The 20,738-nt window shown below is 41.7% G+C and overlaps 1 protein-coding gene across 1 annotated transcript in view; it reads right to left on the bottom strand.

Annotated features, from left to right (window-relative positions):
* Window positions 1-6,157: 6,157 nt before the first annotated feature.
* The window catches only part of ALK (ALK receptor tyrosine kinase), a 771,141-nt gene continuing 756,560 nt past the window's right edge, over window positions 6,158-20,738 (bottom strand). Inside the window, exons 27-29 of the mRNA XM_035272907.3 lie at window positions 16,536-16,670; window positions 15,741-15,831; window positions 6,158-9,019 (exon numbers count right to left, since the gene is read on the bottom strand). Coding sequence (XP_035128798.2) covers window positions 8,318-9,019; window positions 15,741-15,831; window positions 16,536-16,670 — 928 coding nt within the window. The 3' untranslated portion in view covers window positions 6,158-8,317. The remainder of the gene's footprint in view (window positions 9,020-15,740; window positions 15,832-16,535; window positions 16,671-20,738) is intronic.

Below are 20,738 nucleotides of genomic sequence, written 5' to 3'. Positions count from 1 at the left end.
GGCTCATTTTTTTGGTATATTTAATAGAGACAGGGTTTCACTGTGTTGGCCAGGCTGGTCTTGAACTCCAGACCTTAGGTGATCCACTTGCCTTGACCTCCCAAAGTGCTGGGATTATAGGCATGAGCACCATGCCCAGCCATATTTTTATTTCAGTTTTATTTTGAGGCTACCTATTTAGAATGTGTGATAATATTATTTAAATCACATCAACCAATGGCTGAAATCCTATTGTGTTAAAATAACTCTTAATTGAGAAACAGTTCTAGTAATTTTAACTACTCACAAGATGGATATTTGATATCTAAATAACAAATGACTAAATGACTCAGAGACATGTAATATGCATTGCCACATTGCAAGCCAATAGAAGAATTAATTTTTTAAATGTTTATGCCCTTTGCTTCACTACACTTATTTATAATACAAATACAGTGGTTAATACAAAACTCACATGATGTATATTTTTAGTAATTGTTTAATATCCCTTAGTACACAGGGCTTATTTACCACCGTGTCACATACTCTGTTTGAATAGAAAATAAACATTCCTAATGCAGTTCGTGCATAGGCTGAACAAGTTAAACTTGCAGGACTTGTTAAGATTGTATTATGAGCAGAAGATGATGCCTTTGCATAGGCAAACAGATTTTGTTCTATTAATCTATTTTTTTTGCTAATGCTCCTTTTTTTTTTGAGACAAAATCTCTCACTGTTTCCCAGGCTGGAGTGCAATGGCGCGATCTCGGCTCATTGCAAACTCCACCTTCCGGGTCCAAGCGATTGTCCTGCCTCAGCATCCCGAGTAGCTGGGATTACAGACATGCATTGCCATGCCCAGCTATTTTTTTTAGCAGAGGTGGGGTTTTATCATGTTAGCCAGGCTGGTCTCTAACTCCTGACCTCAGGTGATTCACCCCCTTCACCCTCCCAAAGTTCTGGGATTACAGGCATGAGCCACCATGCCCGGCCACTAAAGCTCCTTTTTATGAGAGAAAAAGAAGTATAGTGGTGGAATTGGAGTAGACGGGCACATATTACAGATGTTAGTATTGCTTCATTATGTGTGGTCGAAATGAAACTTTTTGTTTTATAGCTCTTCCTTGAGAACGGCATCAAGGTGTAGGGGAAAGTTTTTTCCCTTTATTTTTTTAGAATGTCTTCAATGAACAGAATATTCATCATGATAAATCAGCAGCACATTTCATCATTTACTCTACCTTTCAAATAGGGCAAGCATAGTGGTCATGGTGGTGCTGAGAAGGGGCAGGGAGTTCTGAATTATTAAAGATATTTCAAGTGTTTAAATTGAGGCTGTTAGCTTAAAACATAATCTGTTCCCAAGGATCACTGGTGTCATTTTTAAAATGCTCCTAAATCTGGTTGAAATTCAGCTCTGAAATCCCAGAAGAACCTAGATATGTGAGTTTGTTACTACCTTAGCTGTTCACACACACGCATACCTCAGGAGACTCCTGTGTCAGGTGGAATTGGAGGAAGTCGGTCTCAGGATTAGATATTTACAGTTATTTCAACTGGCTAAATAAAATCAAATAGGGATCAGTTTAACTCAGCAATCTAACTATCCTATAGTGATTTTGAATTTTAGGCATTTCTAAAGCATTGAAGGTTAAACTCTGCAAGTCCTGTGTTCTTGGCCTGTGTCTATCTGATGGAGATTAAGTTCTTTCAGTTCCAGCCCTTCCTGGCTCTATTCCAAGTAGACTTACCTTATTGAAGACTGAACTAGTTTTTATTTTTCACATAACAGATCACATCAGACTGACATGGAGATGAATCATGTTCAGATTAAATGCACAGCTTCAAGCTATGCTTTCTGTTCTTTTCTCTAGTATGACTTCTGAGATTCAGCCTGAAACTCAGTCAACAGTGTTAACGACATTGGCTGCCCCTGACAGTTCTTGTTGTGAAGGATGGGTGTTACAATCCACTATCTTTGGGGGGGGACCTAAAATGGATTTTTAAATGAATTTTAATAGTCATAAAGTCATAAAAATTTTCATATTGTCGGCAAGGGGAAGCGGATTTTCCATTACAGACAATATAGAGCATTACAGAGCAGAAGAACAAGGCAAAAAATTATAGTTGCCTTTATTGAACCTGCTAATACAAATGGATTTCTAATAAGAATTCCAATACATTACACCTATCAGTGAAAATATTGTAATTTTTTCAGATGATATTTTATCTTTCTTGAAGGGGACAGAGCTTAGGGAATTAAGAAATAGCATCAGATTCTTGAGGACTCACTTTACACCCCCTGGTGTGTGACAAAGGAAAATCCAATATAATTTTCTGCTTTAGTTTCTTATTCTTTATAAAACATCACCTGCTTCCTGGCACATACTTGAGGAAAAAGCATTTCTATCTTGAAAATTACTTTATTTCTTCCAAGAACTGTGAAATATTATATAAATATTACTTTGAGAATAATGCAAAAAGATTTGAATTATGTCTTTTCTCAACTATTAGATGCAGTAAAATATAGAAAATTTGCCCACAGCCTTCACAGTCTTATCTTGGTGGGATGTTTGAATTGACTATCTTTTGGATTCCATGTTTCTATAGATCCATTATAAAGCTATAGTGTTCACAACAGGTTTCCAAAAATTACCATCCATTGGCAGTGGATATCTCTATAAACCTGAAAAGAGTGGTTCAATCCAATCCTATGGTAACTGTGAGATTGGACTCCTGTTCTTAATGAATTCCCCATCATAATGGCACTGGGATGCGCTTGTTGAGGAGCGTCAGAATCCACAAGGCCTCCTGCTATCAAACACCTGGCTTGCTGTGGGCTTTGCTACGTCCCTTTGGGAATGGTCGTCAATATTCTTTGGCTGTGTCCCCACCCAAATCTTATCTTGAATTGTTGCTACTATAATCCCCATGTGTCATGGGAGGGACCTGGTGGGAGGCGATTGAATCATGGGGGTGGGTTTTTTTCCCTGCTATTCTCATGATGGTGAATAAGTCTCACGAGATCTGATGGTTTTATAAAGGGCAGTCCCTCTGCACAGGCTTCTCTTGCCTGCCCTCATGTAAGACATGCCTTTGTTCCTCCTTTGCTTTCCACCATGATTGTGACACCTCTCCAGCCATGTGGAACCATGAGACCATTAAACCTCTTTTTCTTTATAAATTACCCAGTCTCAGGTACGTCTTTATCAGCAGTGTGAGAACGGACTAATACAGGCACTGAGAGGTGCAACTTGTCAACTGACAAAAAGTGCCTCAGATATACCATCGAATATTAGGTATGATAAAAGGTAAGTTTTATGGTTTTACTTTGCTAATAAGGTTTTCATCGTAGCAAGTGTAACAAAAGAGAAATATGTGTTGTGGTACAGAAAGCATGAAAGTCATTAGATGGACATGATTCAGTTCTGCCGGCTTTGCTGCTTTCTGGAAATCATCCCTGATTAATCTCATTTTGCTATGGTAAGGATTTGATGATTTGTTAAAGAGATCTTTGAATAGAAGGATCTTTACACAGAGGACTGATACTAAACTCTCTGATCTATGTCTGTGTAAAGATTACATATAATTTATCTCACTGGGATAAGAGTCAGGTCAAGGACACATGCACATACCAGTCATGCTCAACTGATTATGGTTGGGTGTTGGGATTTACCTTACACAGGCAAAGTCCTACAGAATCACAGACTTCACAGTTAGAAGGGGCCTTTGAGACCAATTCCCTTTTTTTTTTTTGAGGTGGAGTCTCACACTGTTGCCCAGGCTGGAGTGCAGTGTATGATCTCCGCTCACTGCAACCTCTGCCTCCTAGGTTCAAGCAATTCTCCTGCCTCAGTCTTCCAAGTAGCTGGGATTAAGGCACCTGCTACCATGTTCGGCTGCTAATTTTTTGTATTTTTAGTAGAGATGAGGTTTCACTATATTGGCCAGGTTGGTCTTCAACTCCTGACCTCATTTTTTAAATAAGGAGAGTTTCAGTAACTTGCTTAAGTCAGGGAGGTAGGTAATTGCAGTCTAGTAGTAGTGGGTCTCTTAACTCCTGCCTGGTCTGCTTGCTGTTTTCTCAAGTAATTGATGAGTGTTCAACTATCCAAGATGATATAATCATCAGAAATTTTTTCAATCTGATATTCATCCATGTTAGCAAATAAGCTCTTCTAATATGTAAATATTCTAGGGAGAATTACTACCTTAGCTGCCAAGGTTTTGATGTGAATTTGCTTAATAAGACTGTCTTTCACCTGACACCAGCTGAAATGAACATGAAGTGATGGCAGGAAAAATAACTGGGTAAGTTCTCCCAAGGAAGGAAAAAGTCTTAGGAAATTGATGGGACGGGGAGAGAGCCTGAGGATGTCAAGAAGAGGGATATAAGAAATGGACATGTGAAGGCATTAAAGACAAATTTTGGTCCTTGAACTTCTTCTGAGGTTAGACTTGTAGTGCCGTCTTTCCACGCACTTGTTTTACACTTACTGAATGCTGAAGAGAGGAAGGAGGTTGCTGTAGTTTTGTTGTTATAGTTCGTGTAACTTCCCGTTCCCCCCCTCCCATACAGTAGTCTGTTCTTACCAAGTTTTTAGAATGTTTTAGAGTTGTTAGGCTACAATGTAGCTAAAAAAATGTTTTGCAGTTGAGTAGTGCATCGAAAAATTAAACGCCCCCACTCAGGACACCAAATAAAAGTAGAATCTTAAGAGAGGGCTTACTATTCCTTCTCAGTAATGATCTTTTATTTTAGAGCAGCATGTATAGGATTACGGGAATGCAGAGCCATCTGCTGCAATGAAATTAGCCAAGTCAAATTGTGTGTTCTCTAGGGGCTCATTTTAAAACCTATTAAAGACAGGTTGACAACACGCTTCATACGATTTCATGAATCTTGTCATGGGAAGTCTGTTATTTAGAGTCACCTGAATTCAGATGCATCTCATTGTAGGTCTGTAGAGCTCATACGGATTTTAATCCTGCTATTATGAGTGAAAATCTATTGGCTTGATTATTCGAATTTCTTAGTGGTGTGCTCTGGGAATTTGGATATAAAGGCCCATGTTTTGCAGAATAAAGTTAACTGTAGTTACTAATACCTTACAGCTATAGGGTTTACTATGTGGAAATGCCAACTTTTTTTTTAAAGAATTACTGAAATTATGGTAGAGACTTGACATTCTTCTTCTGAGCTGAAGAGGAGTTGGGTTCTGACAGGGTTCTTGCTGCTGTCATTAGTGTTAGATCGGAGGAGTGAGTTCTGGTGGTCAGTCCCACAGTAGGGTGACTGGTTAGCAATAATAGAAGAGAGGATTTTAGATGTTCTTACCACAAAGAAATGATAACTGTATGAGATCACGGATATGCTAAGTGCCCTGATTTGATTTTTATAATATATGCATGTATTGAAGCATCAGACGGTACCTTGTAAATATGCATTATTATCTGTCAGTGAAAACAAAACCAAGTGACAGATGAAGAAAACATGGCACAAACGGGAGAGCCAAGAGGGCTGGATGTGAGTGGGGACAGTAACCACCTCTGAGCACGAGGGCAGGGAGGCATAGACATACCTGGCCCTGCACCCACCCCGACCTCACCTGGGGGCTACCAAGGTGTAAGAGGGGGTGCTTGTGCTTTCACACAGTTTCTGAGCTCCCTAAGGAGCTGCAAGGAAGGGGAAGTGTTTGTCCTTTTATGTATGGAGACATTGAGGTACCAATGGGCCAGGTAACCCAAGGGAAGTCAGAATTCAGACCCTAACTGGAAGAAGAGAATCCAGCTCTTAGGAGGGCATACTCTTTTTAAAAAGGGTATTCCTGCTCGTCTGAATTGCTATAATCTTAAGGTACAACATATTAACTGGTCATTGCTCACAAATTGCCATTTTCCCAATGGAACAGTTGTGAACTTTCGATGGGCTTCTTTATAGACATAGGATATAAATAATTATGCTAGATTATGGTTTAATTAACATAGCTTCTGTAAACTTAATTGTGTCCATTCATATTCTGGGTGGAACTTTCAATCATACTAAGTTTATTAAAGCCCACAGTGCCTGTACGAATTGTAGCCATATGGCTGGAGCAATATTCAAGTGGACAATAGTCCAGATTAATAGGCTGATCCCCATGGGTTACACCAAGTAAAATGAAACATCTTGAGGTCGTCACGTCTCAATGTGGAGCTGTTTATTTACTTATCCATGTACACAAGCTTTTAAGACTTATTTACATGAAAGTTGATACCAACAAGGATGATTAGAGAGATCAACAAATCAATCTCAGTGGTAGAAAGGCACAACCTGAAAATGTAATGGATTTCTAGTTTCTAAAAGTGGAAAGAAATATTTTCCCCATGAATAACAATAAAAAGATGGCTGTTTAACCAGATAGCTTATTCCCTGCTTAATTGGTTATGGATATTATAAATATAAGACAGGAGTGTTTCTCTCAGTTATGGACAACTCCTCTGTCATTATCCTGTAGGAAGAGTGTTTCTCAAAGTGATATTCTTGAGCCCCTTCCGGTGGTCTCTGAGTTAAATAATGATTATATGATTAGGCTGCTTTTGTGCCTGGCATGAACCAAAACTTTACTGACACATTTAATTAGAGATGAACTCACTGATGTTTCATCTTTGTGTGTCTCTGATGAAAATATTTTTGGCAGTTAAGCAGGTAAGGAAAGTAGCCCCTGGGGCATCAGTGCTTTTACAGATGCACACTCCCCACTCCAGGGCAAGGCAACTGCCTTCGAAGAAAGGAACAGTTGTCTGGTATTGGCTTTTTACAGAATGGCTTTCACACGCTGAAAGTGATGCTTTTGATGCAGGTGAAACTGAGAAGGTCAACAAAAGGCATGTATATATCAAACACACACATAGTCCTGTTTGGTGATGTTTAGTAACTAGTAGTAAGAGAATGCTTTCCTCTTGAATGCTTTGGCGTGGCTGACAGGAAAGAAGCGGGCATGAGGACAGAGCAGCAGAAAGAGAATGGAGTGAGGACTGATAAAGCATTCTTGCATAAGTATGTGTGTACAATTGAACAGATTCCCAATCGGTTTTCATGGAAGGAAAATTCATCTGTGAAAACCAAGTTCAGAACTCCCACTCTCACTCGTCAGTGTCAACCTCAACTCTCCAAGGGTTCCACTATTCCTTTCCTCATTGCCTCCTAGGGAAAAAAATCATTTTCATCTGCCTTTGACAGCTGTATAAATTATGCTATGTGTATTTCAGCACGTTTGTGTTCCCAGTGTACTAAGATCACATGATGGAGAGAGAACAACACAGGTTAGCCATGGAAGGAAAGGGACTGCATTAGTGCCTCTCCTTAGGACCGCCAGCGGCCTGTTCCTCCTGGGGCCCTGTCCATCTCTACAGGTAGGAGGTTGGGTTTGGTAGTCATTCCATGACTGAAACAAACAGAAGGTTTTGGCTTAAGATGTATTGACACTTATGCCCATTGAGTGGATATGTTTCTATGCTTCCAGGTATCACTGCTGCTTAACATTTTTGCTTTTACACATCAGTTTAATTAGTGGAAAGTTTTTAAATAAGTAGTTTAAATCCAGTTTTAAATCCAGTAGGAAACCTCACACTCAGTTTTTCAGTTTTTGTAGGAGGGTTTTCTTAAGGCATGAGGTATATTGTAATAGGATGTTTGAATCTCCGTGTCGGTGCTTTATCCTACTCACAGCACTTGGGATGGATGCATTTCACTTAGATGAGTATATACACATTTCTGCTATACTACTGGAACTACTCACGACATTTTACAATTGGTGATGAATCAGCACAATTAAAAGCATCTGTCACCTAAAGTGACATTTCAGTTGTCTATGATTTTTCAAGTAAAGAATGTCTTTCCCCATGCTGAGTCTTTACAAATAACTCCTTTATTTTGTTCCCTCTCCCCTCAAATGGTTCATGTCCACATCCACAATGTAAGGAAACATCTATAAGCCTGACTATGAAACACAGAAGCAGCTAATTCTGACTACAGTGAAGCAGAGCACACACAATTTAAAAGCATAAGGAAGTATACAGCAAACATGCATGAAAACCTTATGCAACCACATCTGGGCCTTGTAGTTATCACTCATTTCTATGACATTGTCTTCTTTTGAAAGCATAGGATGAACCCATGCTCAAAAGCTTCCTAAAGCATTTTGAAAATACAGCTCTCTTTTTTGGTGGCACTTCAAAATAAGTTGGCACAAAACAAAAAGTGACATTTGGTCTCTGGTATGTGAAGGAGCCATTACATCTCTCTCCTCCCTGGGCTTAGGGATCCCAAGGAAGAGACGTGAGTGTGCAACCGAGCTCAGGACCCAGGCTGGTTCATGCTATTCTTGCTCTTCAGAATGGTGTCCTCATAGTGGCCAGCTCCAGGGGCAGTAGTGGCCTCTAAGGGCAAGCCCTGTTGCTGGTAGCCGTAATTGACATTCCCACAAGGGAAGTGACGTAGCCTGAACAGAGGTACCTCCTTCATATTGGCAGTCAGCGACGAGGGCTCTAGGAGCAGAGAGGCCCCCGGCAGTCTCCCAGTTGCAACGTTAGGTGGGACAGTACAGCTTCCCTCGAGCCCCAGGTTACCCCTCTCGTGAGGCTCCTCCTTTGCTAGAGGATTGTTCTTTTTGGTGGGTTTCTCTGTAAACCAGGAGCCGTATGTTGGGTTCCACAAACTGGTGGGCTTGTTTCTGGATCCCTGGACCTTGTGCAACTCCGAAGGGGGGTTGGACTGAGAGAATGCCATGTTAACGTGTCCCCCTTCCATGGCTGGCCCTCTAAGGACTCGAACAGAGACCCCTGCAGCTGTGGGTTTCTTGGCGGCCTTGCCAAAGGTGGTGGTAGGCAGCGGTGGTGGGGCAGCTGGGCCGCGCTCCTCCTCCCCCCGTTTCACCTGGTGGGAGACCAGGAGTGGAGGAACCCCCTCAGGGTCCTTGGGCCGCACGGGCACTTTCTCTTCCTCTTCCACAAGTGGACCATATTCTATCGGCAAAGCAGTGTTGATTACATCTGGGTCCTACCATAGGAGAAACGATTAAAACTTTGAATCAGAGACAAAAACTGTTAACTCTAGACAACAACTTAGAGGTGATGTAATCTAAACATTCTACAGATGAGGAAACCAGTATTTATTGAGAAGGCACTTGGGCATAAGAAATAAATGGGAAGTCATCCTTATCCTCAAAGACCTTAGAGGATACATGCTATAATGGAAGTGTGTCCCGGTGCCTGGGACAGAGTGCAGAGGAGGAGATCTTTGGCCAATTTTTAAAGATCAGTGGATTTTTTAAACAAGGTCTGACTGCACTGTAAAGGCATGGTGACCCCCGTGAGCTGCACGTACACCTCTGGAGGGCCTTCTGGAATTAGAAAACCTGAAGTAGCTGGAAAAATCATGAAAAAAACGGAAGGACGATCAACCCCTGCAGCGCCTAACTAACCTGAGACATTCTTCTATCGTCTCTCATTCCGGCCTCAATTGACCAGGCCATTGGGCTTTGTAACTGACCTCAACAAACCTGGTGACCCCACACCCCACAACCCCCTCCCAGCTTGCAAAAACCCACCCTAAACTGTAATTTCTGTAACTTTCCACTGTTTTATCCCAAATCTATAAAATCAACTATCCCATTGCCCTTTGCTGACTCTTTCAGACTCAGCCTGCCTGCACCTGAGTGAATAAACAAACAGCCATGTTGCTCACACAAAGTCTGTTTGGGAGGTCTCTTTTTTTCAGAGCATGCATCTTAACATTCAGTGCCAAAAACCCGGGACAGGGCTACTCCTTTGGGGAGCCCAGGCCCCTGTCCCTGCTTCCTTTCTGGGAAAAGATCCACCTGAGACCTCACAACACATCCGACCAGCCCAGCAGCTTGCACTGAGCGTGCCGAACAGCTCTCTCGCCACCTTCAGACCCGGTAAGCGGTCTCCCCCGCTCGCTCTCTTTTCCTTTAACCCGCAAGGAGACAAGTCTCTCCCTTTCTCTCTCTCTTCCTTTAAATCTTTCTCCTTCTAGTAGAGACAAAGAGACACTATCTGTGTAGAGCTGGAGCAGGCAGGTCCTCCCTCTTGCTCAAAAACTCCCACGTTGGTCACAGACTCTGGAAGACAGTCTTCCCTTGGTGTCTGGTCAATTGTGGGGATGCCTGCCTTAGTCAGGGACACCTACTGAAAACCCTGGTTGCTGCTCGCTCCTTTTCCTAGTCTCCTTTCCTTAAAACTTATCTCCTCCTCCATGGGCAATATTCTGCCCTCTATTCCTCAGTTAAAAACCTAAAACCTCTCCAATTGTCGCCCTGAACGTCTCATTTTCTTCTGTAACATGGCCTGGCCTCAATACAAATTAGACTATGATCCCAAATGGCCTCTTCCTCTGCCCACAGCCCACTTTCCCCACCTCACACCCGCCCGGCTTGCTTACAGTTCAGTCCTGCGGCTACCTCCTCCACCTTGCCCAACAATTCCCCGTTCGAGAGGTGGCTGGAGCCAAAGCCACAGTCAGGGTGCACATTACTTTCCCTTCATCCAACCTTTCCCAAATTGGCCAGCGGTTAGGCTCCTCTTCATCAGATGCTCCAATACGTAACCCAGTCCTATAATCTCACCTGGAGTGACTTAAATGTCATCCTTCTACTCTGACCCCTGAAAAACACTTAACATGCATTTTATCACCCAGTCAGCCCCTGACATTAAAAAAGCTACAGAAATTAGAATCTGGCCCTCAAACCCCACAATAGGAGCTAATCATCAACCTCGCCTTCAAGGTGTTCACTAGCAGCGGCAGCACATCTCAGAACTACAGATGCTTGTCTCTGCCATAAGACAAACCCCAGCGACACCGCTGGCTCACAAAGACTTCGAAGCGCCCAGACTGCAGTGTCCAGCTACCCCTCCCGGACGTTGCTTCGTGTCAGAACCTGGCCACTCCCATATGGACACACCTTTTTGCTTGGGCCTAACCTTATTCCAGGCACCAGTCTTCTTGGTAACTATCTTCCAGTTATCCAACAGGCCAGACACGAAGTCCACCAGGCTGCTCATTTCCTCTTACCCCTCCAGACACCTGGCCATATGAAAACACCCTAGCCGGAAGGTCAGCCCTAGTTAAAAGCCTAACCCCTCGGTCTCTGCAACCTTCCTGGTCGTCTGTAGCACCCCAACCACTGTCCGTCTACAAGAGCCTCCCCAGTGGGTCCATCATTCCAGGATAAAGCTGTGTCCACCAGACAATTGGCCTGACTCCTCTACCGCCTCCTGGAAGTTGCAAGTATCCCCCCCCACTTCTCCTAAACGTACCTGTATCCCCAAAGTGGAAGAGTAACCCTATATAAACCTAACATACCTTTTACTTTCATGAGGCATCTTTTTTCTAACACCACTATTTAACGCAGTCACCCCTACTGCTTAAACCACACCTCAGAAAGTCTGTTCTAACTGCTCAAATTTGCTGTAGCTGCTTTTTCCCACCCTGCTTTTAAGTTACCGGTTTACAGTCTTCTCCAGGCAGTCATGGTTTTACCCTCGTCTGCCACCCTTAACTCTCAGAGTGGATAGACCATCTTCAGTGGCAGGCAGCTCTCCAATTCTTCCACCCCATCAAGTCCTCTTCCTTTCTTTTCTACTCACTCTGAATCTCGCTCCCGTTCTCTGCTCATACCCAGTCTTGTTAATGAAAGTGAGTGGCTTCTTATATAGATACCACACACTTTCTCATACACCATGAAAACAAGAGCTGTCCCTCCACAGTCACCCTACCAAACCCCACGACAACCTTTAATAGCCGCAGTCCTTGCTGGTTCCCTTGGCATTTGGGTCCAAAGCCCTAGCCCCCTCAGAACACCTTCTCACCTTTTCAGTTGACACTTCCAGTTCTGTCTAAGCCAAGGACTTTCTTCCTCTGTGGTTCTTCTTCTTATATCTGCCTTCCTACCAATTGGACAGGCACTTGTACCCTAGTTTTCCTTACTCCCAAACTTTAGTTTGCCAAGGGGGACAAAAGCCTCTCTGTTCCCGTTGAGATCCCCACATGACATGAGCGGGTCACTTCATTGATCCCCTTACTTGTAGGGTTAGGAATTACTGCTGTGCTCGGAGGCGTAGCAGATCTTACCACTTCAATTGTCACCTTCGGTAGCCTCTCTAAGGATTTCTCTGCTAGCACTGCAGAATTAACTCAACCACGATCCCTTCTTCAAACTCAAGTAAATTCCCTAGCTGCGGTTGTCCTCCAAAATTGCAGAGGTCTTGATTTACTGACTGCTGAAAAAGGAGGTCTTTGCCTATTCCTAATGAAGAATGTTTTTATGTGAACCAGTCCGGCCTCAAATATGATGCCATCCATAAAGTAAGAGACAGAGCCCAAAAGCTCGCTAATCAGGCAAATGGTATTCTGGACCTGGCTGGACTGGCTGGACACTAACTGGGTGTTATGGCGTCTTCCAATCCTTAGTCCTCTGATAGCTGTCTTTCTCCTTCTCTTATTTGGACGCTGTGTTTTCCAATTAATCTCTCAATTCCCACAAAATCGTATACAAGTGATAACCAATTAGTCAATAGTCAATACAACAAATGCTCCTTCTAACAACCCCATAATATCACTCCTTGCCCCAAGATCTCCCAGCAGTCTAAATTCTTTCCCATTTTTAGGTTTCTGCGCCGCCCCCAATCCCACTTGAAGAAGCCCTAGAAACATCTCCCTGTCACTCCTCTGTGCCGGCCTTCCTGATATTCCACTGCCCTCCACTCCTCCTTTCTTTCCTTTATATCACTAATATAAACAGACAGGAAAGTGAGGTCTGACCATGCCATGGACAGCATGGCAACCCCCGTGACCCACACGTACACCTCTGGAGGGCCTTCCGGAATTAGAAAACCTGAAGTAGCTGGAAAATCATGAAAAACGGAAGGACGATCAGCCCCTGCAGTGCCTAACTAACCTGAGACATTATTATATTGTTTCTCATTCTAACTGTGCTCAAATTCTGACAAGGCCACTGGACTTTGTAACTGACCTTGACAAACCTTGTGACTGACTCCACACCCTACGACCCCTTCCCAGCTTGCAAAAAACTGCACTAAACTTTAACTTCTGTAACTTTCCACTGTTTAGCCCAAACCTATAAAACCAACTCTTATCCCACTGCCCTTTGCTGACTCTCTTTTTGGCCTCAGCCCACCCGCACCCGGGTAAATAAACAGCCATGTTGCTCACACAAGGCCTGGTTGGGGGTCTCTTCATTCAGAGTGTGCGTTTTAACAAGCATTAAAATTATTATATTATTCCAGTCTAGTTCCAGTAAAAAAAAAAAAAAAAAAAAAAAGCCTATGTGTTTGACTTAAAAAGTGGTGGTGGGGGCTGCTGGGGGAGGAGGAGAGGAGGCACATGCCATGTTGGCTTACAGTGTTTATTTTTTGTTCTCTTCCTAGCTACCTTCCATTTCCATTTGGGTACTTTACACTTGATTTTAACTTTTCCTGTGCCACATCGTCACATGTGCATCTACCATAATGCAGGATTTAAAGATTTTTTAGACAGTCTTGCTTGGTCACCCAGGCTGAAGTGCAGTGGTGCAATCTTGGCTCACTGCAACCTCTGCCTCCTGAATTCAAGCCATTCTCCTGCCTCAGCCTCCTGAGTAGCTGGGACTACTGGACCCTACCCACTAATTTTTGAATTTTTGGTAGAGACTGGGTTTCACCATGTTGGCCAGGCTGGTGTTGAACTCCTGACCTCAGGTGTTGCACCTGCCTCGGACCTCCCAGAGTGCTGGGATTATAGGCATGAGCCACCACACTGGGCCTACAGGGGTTCTTTAACTAGTTTAAATGTGAGGGATCCTTTGTGCAACCCAGGAAATGCTGAAGTGCTTTGAGGAAAACCATTTACAAAAACAACTTTGTGCTAGATCATTTTCACGATAATAGATTGTAACATAGAAGAATAGAAGCAGTTGCCAGAAGTTTAAGGAAAGTTTGTGGAAGAAAAATTAAATTTGGAGAAAGTCATTAGTATTTTATGCAAATTGAGAAAAGACCCTCATTACTTGAGTAACAGAAAAACACATTAATGTTCATGATTAAAAGAGTTTAAAAATAAAAAATAACTACCTTTGACTCATTAAAAAGTTCTTTAGTTCCCTGTTTTTTAGTAATTTCTATAATGAATAATTTAAAATATGCTTGTGTAAAACTGCCTCCTTTTAAGAAGGATATTATATACACCTATAGACTCAGAAAAATACCAAGAAGGTATGTATGTTTAAGTGGGTGTATTCCATTCATATGACAACAAAATAACCTAATGTCATTAAATAAAGTTCTCTGAAAGAACCCCCAAAAACTTGACATAGGAAGTCTGTATAGATAAAAATGCCAGTTCTCCCACCTGAGCTGGAAGGAATAAGAGGATGGAGTAGTGAGGCTGGAAAAGGACTACGGTTTGAAAAATGTGTCTGTCTTTAGTCACAATGAAGAGGAGGGGATTTAAAGAAATAGTGGGTAGGCCAGGCGCAGTGGCTCATACTTGGAATCCCAGCACTTTGGGAGGCCAAAGCGGGCAGATCACTTGAGGTCGGGAGTTTGAGAGCAGCCTGGCCAACATGGCAAAACCCTGTCTCTACTAAAAATACACAAAATTAGCTGGGTATGGTGACACTTGCCTGTAATCCCGGTTATTGCAGTGAGCCAAAATGGCGCCACTGCACTCCAGTCTGGGTGATAGATCAAAACTCCATCCCAAAAATAAAATAGATACTGGTTTATCGATGCTTCTAAAAGATTCTCAGAATTAGATATCCTGGCAGAATGAGAGCCAAGAGAGGGAAAAAAAGTGGGCACAGGGAAGAGATGATTAGACAGAACAAAGGCCTGGTGATGCCGGCAGCCAGGCTGGCCTTGAAGGGGAGGAGAGCACAGGAAGGAAGGTGGTAAGAAATGGCTGCAGAGGCAGAGAAGTTTGTATGAGAGGCAGGGAGGAAATGAGGGCATTCTGATATGATAATCTCTACCGTCTTGGTGAGGGAGGAAGCATAGCTGTCTAAGGAAAATGAGGGAGAGAAAGAATTAAACATTTAGAGTCACTACTGAAGGAATGGGAGAGGGATCTGTATAGGAACCCACAGGATTACTAGAAAAATGTCTGACTTGGACAACCTCTTCAAGACTTAACTCCTCATCTATAAGGTGGGGATATTTTGCATTCCTCAATAAGGATAAAACAAAATACACAAAAAGCGAATTGTGCAGTATGAATGATATGCAAGTATTATTGATGTTAAAATTTCTTCAGATAACTTTGAAATTCCATTCCCTTAATCCTTCTGACCTATATAGTTGGACATATATATATATGCAGTTAATTATTTCATATGTTTTTATTTCTCCAGCCAGGCTCTCAACTATTTGAGAGCAGCTGTGTTCCATACTTCTGTGAAGCTTCAATTTTGACTAATAGAAGTTTAGGCCCCCAGAAGGGACTTGGTAAATTCTTGTGGATTGGGTTGATTCCTGAGTCTTACTGCGTGTCTGGCACTGTGTCATGTGCTGGTGAAGTTACTAGTACTTATTTTACAAAATGGGCAAATGGAGACACCATTTCATTTGAGAGAAAATTAATATTCACTCATGGTCATAAATCTTCTACTCTGACTGGCTTGACCTATTTCATATTTTGGTATTTGCCATCTTTGAGGCTTTTTCATAGAGACTAAACGTTGGCCAGGAGGAGAAAATGTTTCTACCTGGGTGCAGTATTCAATCCTCTCCAAAATGATGGCGAAGTTGGGCCTGTCTTCAGGCTGATGTTGCCAGCACTGAGTCATTATCCGGTATCTAAAAGAATAATCACATGAATTAAAATCAGGAGAAGCACAAGGATGAAACATATATTTACTCCCAGCCATTTTCAAAATGGGACCAGAGTTGCATGGATAATTTGAAGGTGGGAATTCATCTAGGCCCCATGTGGTTGGCATATGCTGCCCCCTGCTGATAGATCAAGTAAGAGCGCGCAGGTGTACAGGTGTCTAACACAGACATGCTGATGTTTATGTGAAATACAGCTGCTCTCATTCCATTCCTGAATTAAAGCCATTTTGGGACAGAAATTCCAATTATATTTCCCATCTGCCTTGCTTGTGGGAAGGAGGTGAGGGGTTCCAGGCAGGCCAGCAGACATTGCAGGGAATGGAAATCTTTGAAAGAGACTCAGAGATACAGTATAGGGAAGCAGGGGTGAGGCCTGGGACACACATTCCTGGGAAGAGCTTGGGGAATGTGCTTGGGGAATATAGATCTGGTGAGTCCACTGCCCACAGCCAGACAATGGATACTTTTTCTGGGATGGCATCATTGGTTTTAAGGGCCTGGGAGACCAACCCATTTCATTGAAGTCGCAGTCACATTCCCATCTTGGGGCATATTAAAGGGAGCAGCCATCTGCCCCTTCATCTTAGAGCAGCATATGTGGCTCTGGATATTTTTTGAAAAGAAAAACTGCTTAGTAACTAGTACAAATGTTCCTAAGAGAGTCATACACAGGCCCAGGGCAGTTCTTAGGTGGGTCCATCCGGCCTCCACTGGTGACGAACTCCAGAACTTCCTGGTTGCTTTTGCTGGGGTATGGCATATATCCCAGAGAAAATATTTCCCACAGGAGCACTCCGAAGGACCTGGGCACGAGACAGAGGACATGGAGATGGATATAGACACACCCACCCACACTCACAGACACACACACTCACAGGCACACAGACATACAATTTCAACCTTTTTTTTTTATTATACCCTTTTCCATAATAGAGAACTCTTAAAATGTAGAAACATTTAAAAAATGAGAAAATACATGTGATGCTCCCTTAAAAGACTACCACTATTAATTTTTAAGTCATTTCTGTGCTTAGACTTTTTTTCACTTAGTTGCAGTTATATTCAATATGCGATTTTGAACTTTGATTTTTCTGCACATTTCATTATAGTATAAACATTTTCCATGCCTGTGCATTTTGTAAATAACATTTGGAGTGGTTAGTGGCTATAAAGCATCCCACTGAGTAGTTGGTTTGCCTTATTTCCACATTGCTTTCAATTTTCAAAATATTTAAAATACTGTGAACCTCTTTGTGCATTTTTTAAAAAGGAATATTTCCTTAGGACAAATTCTCTGAATTACTAGATTAGGATGTCCAGCCAACTGATTCCATAGTCTTTCAGTTCTCTGCGCTTCAGTTTCATATATCAGATGCCCACTCATGTGCTTCACTGGCCTATTCTAACAGGCAACTCAAATTTAGCATGCCCAAATGGAACTCTTCCTGTACTATCTCCTGCTTCATTCTTTTCCAGCTCAGCAGCATCTCTGGTTATGCATTTTTTCAAGCCCAAAACCCAGGAGTGGTCCTTGATTCCATTCTCCCACACCCCTCCACTTCCCATCCAACAGTCAGCAATCCTGTTAACTCTGCTTTCAAGATAGAATATGAATCCAGATAGGATAATCTAGTAATTTAGGATAATTACTGAATGAAAATGTAGGATAATTCTAGTAAAATAACTAGATCAAGATAATAAGAATATTGACAACTTCTTGGTACTTATTGTCTGTTTGGTTTCCAAATGTGTTACTCCATTCATCTATCAGCATCATGTAAAAGCGTGGTAGACACCCTCGCAGCACTGGGTATTCTTAATAATGACAACTTTTGCAGATTTTAAGGCAAAAAATGGTAGAATATTTTAAATTATTGACTTGATAATTAACATGGTTAATGTTTCCCAAAGTGTTTATTAATTAAGTTCCCTTTGTTGTCCTACAAATCGCCCACTTTTATCTGCTGGGACAAATTGGTATATATCAGTTTTCTTTTAGATGTGTCAGCACTCTTTGTACATCAGAGATGTTAACCTTTTATAAAAATAATTCAAATAATTGCTTTTCTTTTTTTTGAGACAGAGTCTTACTCTGTTGCCCAGGCTGGAGTACAGTGGCACCATCTTGGCTCACTGCAACCTCCACCTTCCAGATTCAAGAGATCCTCCTGCCTCAGCCTCCCGAGCAGCTGGGATTACAGGCGCCCACCACAACACCTGGCTAATTTTTATATTTTTAGTAGAGACAGGGTTTCACCATGTTGGCCAGGCTGGTCTCGAACTCCTGACCTCAGGTGATCCACCCACTTTGGCCTCCCAAAGTGCTGGGATAATAGGCATGAGCCGCCATCCCTGGCCTTATTAGTTGCTTTCTAATGCTACTCTTTAGCATACCAAAGATTTTTATTTTTAGATAGTCATACCTATTTTTTGAATGTCATGATTTCCTCTATTTATTTTATAGTTATACAATCTTCCCTTCGCCAAAGATCAGATCAATATTTGCTATCTTCTTCTAGTTTGTGTTTGTTTTTCCTCTCTTCTTAAATCTGGTTGGAATTTAATTTGGTGTTCAGTGTGAGGTAAGGACCTAAATTGATTTGCTTTCCAAATACTACTCTTCCAACACTATGCATGAGATAATTTCCTCCTTACCCATTGACTTATGATTAAAAACAGGTCTGTTTCTGGGCATATTTCCACTTCATCTATTTGTCTGCCTCTTGCATTGATACCATTCTGTTTTACATTTTGTGTATTTGTCTTAACATCTGATAGGGCATTTTTCTCTATTTCTCTTTAAAAAATATCTGATTTCTATTTGTTGTTTTAAATAATCTTTATGAGATGAATCCTTCATGTTCTAACAGAATCACCTTTTGACTGTAATGATTAGCTTTTTGACAAAGCCTACCTTTTAGTGTCTGGTTGTAGTTTTCTAAGGTTAGCAAATATTACCACAAAAATTGTAGAAAACTATAGTTTCTCCATCCTCTAAGAAACATGACGTGCTTTTATTGTCATCATCTTTGTGAAAGGTCAAACACTCTTGTGAGAAGGGTTGGGCATGGAAAAAATATTTTCCATATTTTTCAGGTAAGAAGGTTGAAGCAAAGGTTATTATTACAACTAATCTGAGACAGACTGGAATATACCATTAGATCTCTTGATTTTGCTACCTACAAATCGCCTGACACATATATTATTCCTTTCTGTTTGACGGTCTTAATTCAAGGAAAAACTAGGCAAAATCAAATGAGCAAGAAACTGGCAATAAGGCCTAAAGAATTAATGTTTTCTGCTTTTCTAGAGAGATATAGGTTATAGTATCCTTTGAGAGCATAATAGAACTGCACATGGAGATTTATTTTCTTGGTTTCGAGTTTAAGGGAGCAAGAAGTGGTACTGGTCATAGAATTTTGATAATTTCGGGTAAGTAGGATTGTCATATTTGCAAATAACAATGCCAGATACCTAGTTAAATCTGAGTTCCAGATAAGCAACAAATCATTTTTTTAGTATACATATGCTCCAATATTTATATTAAAAAACGGTTTACTGCACATCTGAAATTCAATTTAACTGCCACTTTGTAGTTTATCTAGAAACCCTACAGATGGGGCAAGTCTGTATTTTGTACGCCACTGGCTCTTTCATCACCTATAAGCCTGTCCTAAATAGGAGCGACAAGGCCCAAAGCTTTGTACTAGAGCATTGAAAAATCAAATAAAGAGAAATATATATATTAAAACTTCATTTCTTTTGATATTAAAGTTGCTCTGCCTTAAATGATAGAAATAGCATACACTATTGCTGATTAAACTATTTAACATTTGAATCAATAAAGCTAACAATCTGATAAAAAGATTTTCAAATAAGCTGCTCTATATCAGCCTTTAAAAGCTACATTTTGTCTTTAATGATAACCTGAAAGGAGGTCATGATTAAAGACAATCATTTTGTAAGGGATGGTCTCCAGGTGTGATTGAGGGTGTGCTCTTAGGAAAATGGGAGCCAAAAATTACTATCTTTAAATGTCCATCCAGCAGATTCCAAGATCTCATGCAGTTCTCTGAGCCTCAGTTTGATATATCAGATGCCCACTCATCAGCTTCACTGGCAACTCAAATTTAACATGCCCAAATGGAACTCTTTCTGAATGCACACGATCTCCTCTTTCATTCTTTCCCAACTCAGCTGCACCTCTTGTTATACATTTGTTCAAGCCTCAAACCCACAGAAGTCATCCTTGATTCCATTATCCCATACCCCTCCACTTCCCATCCAACACGCAGCAGTCCTGTTAACTCTACATTCAAGATAGATTTCGAGGCTGGACACTGTGACTCACACTTGTAATCCCAGCACTTTGGGAGGCTGAGGCGGGCAGATCACTTGAGGTCAGGAGTTCAAGACCAGCCTGGCCAAGATGGTGAGACCTCCATCTCTAGTAAAAATACAAAAATCAGCTGAGTGTGGTAGCACATGCCTATAATCCCAGTTACTTGGGAGGCTGAGGTGAGAGGATTGTTTCAACCCAGGTGGCGGAGGTTACAGTGAGGCAAGATTGCACCACTGCACTGCAGCCTGGGTGACAGAGCAAGACCCGTCTCAAAAAAAAAAAAAAAATCTTGAATCTCACTACTTTGCACTACCTCCACTGCTACTACCAAGCCACACCCCTCTCTTCCTTCAGCTAGCAATGTGCAGGATTTTCTTAACTGGGTTCCTTCTTCACATAACCACCTCTAGTATAAATTCAATGGCAGAGGGATTTTTTTTTTAAAGCAAAGATCGAATTAAACCTAATAGCTTCTGCACAGCAAAATAAACTATCATTAGAGTGAACTGGCAACCAACAGAATGGGAAA

Source organism: Callithrix jacchus, chromosome 14 (assembly GCF_049354715.1).
Source record: "Callithrix jacchus isolate 240 chromosome 14, calJac240_pri, whole genome shotgun sequence".
Classification (NCBI taxonomy): Eukaryota; Metazoa; Chordata; class Mammalia; order Primates; family Cebidae; genus Callithrix; species Callithrix jacchus.
Note: the sequence above shows the minus strand (reverse complement) of the source record. Positions and strands in the feature narration are given on the sequence as shown.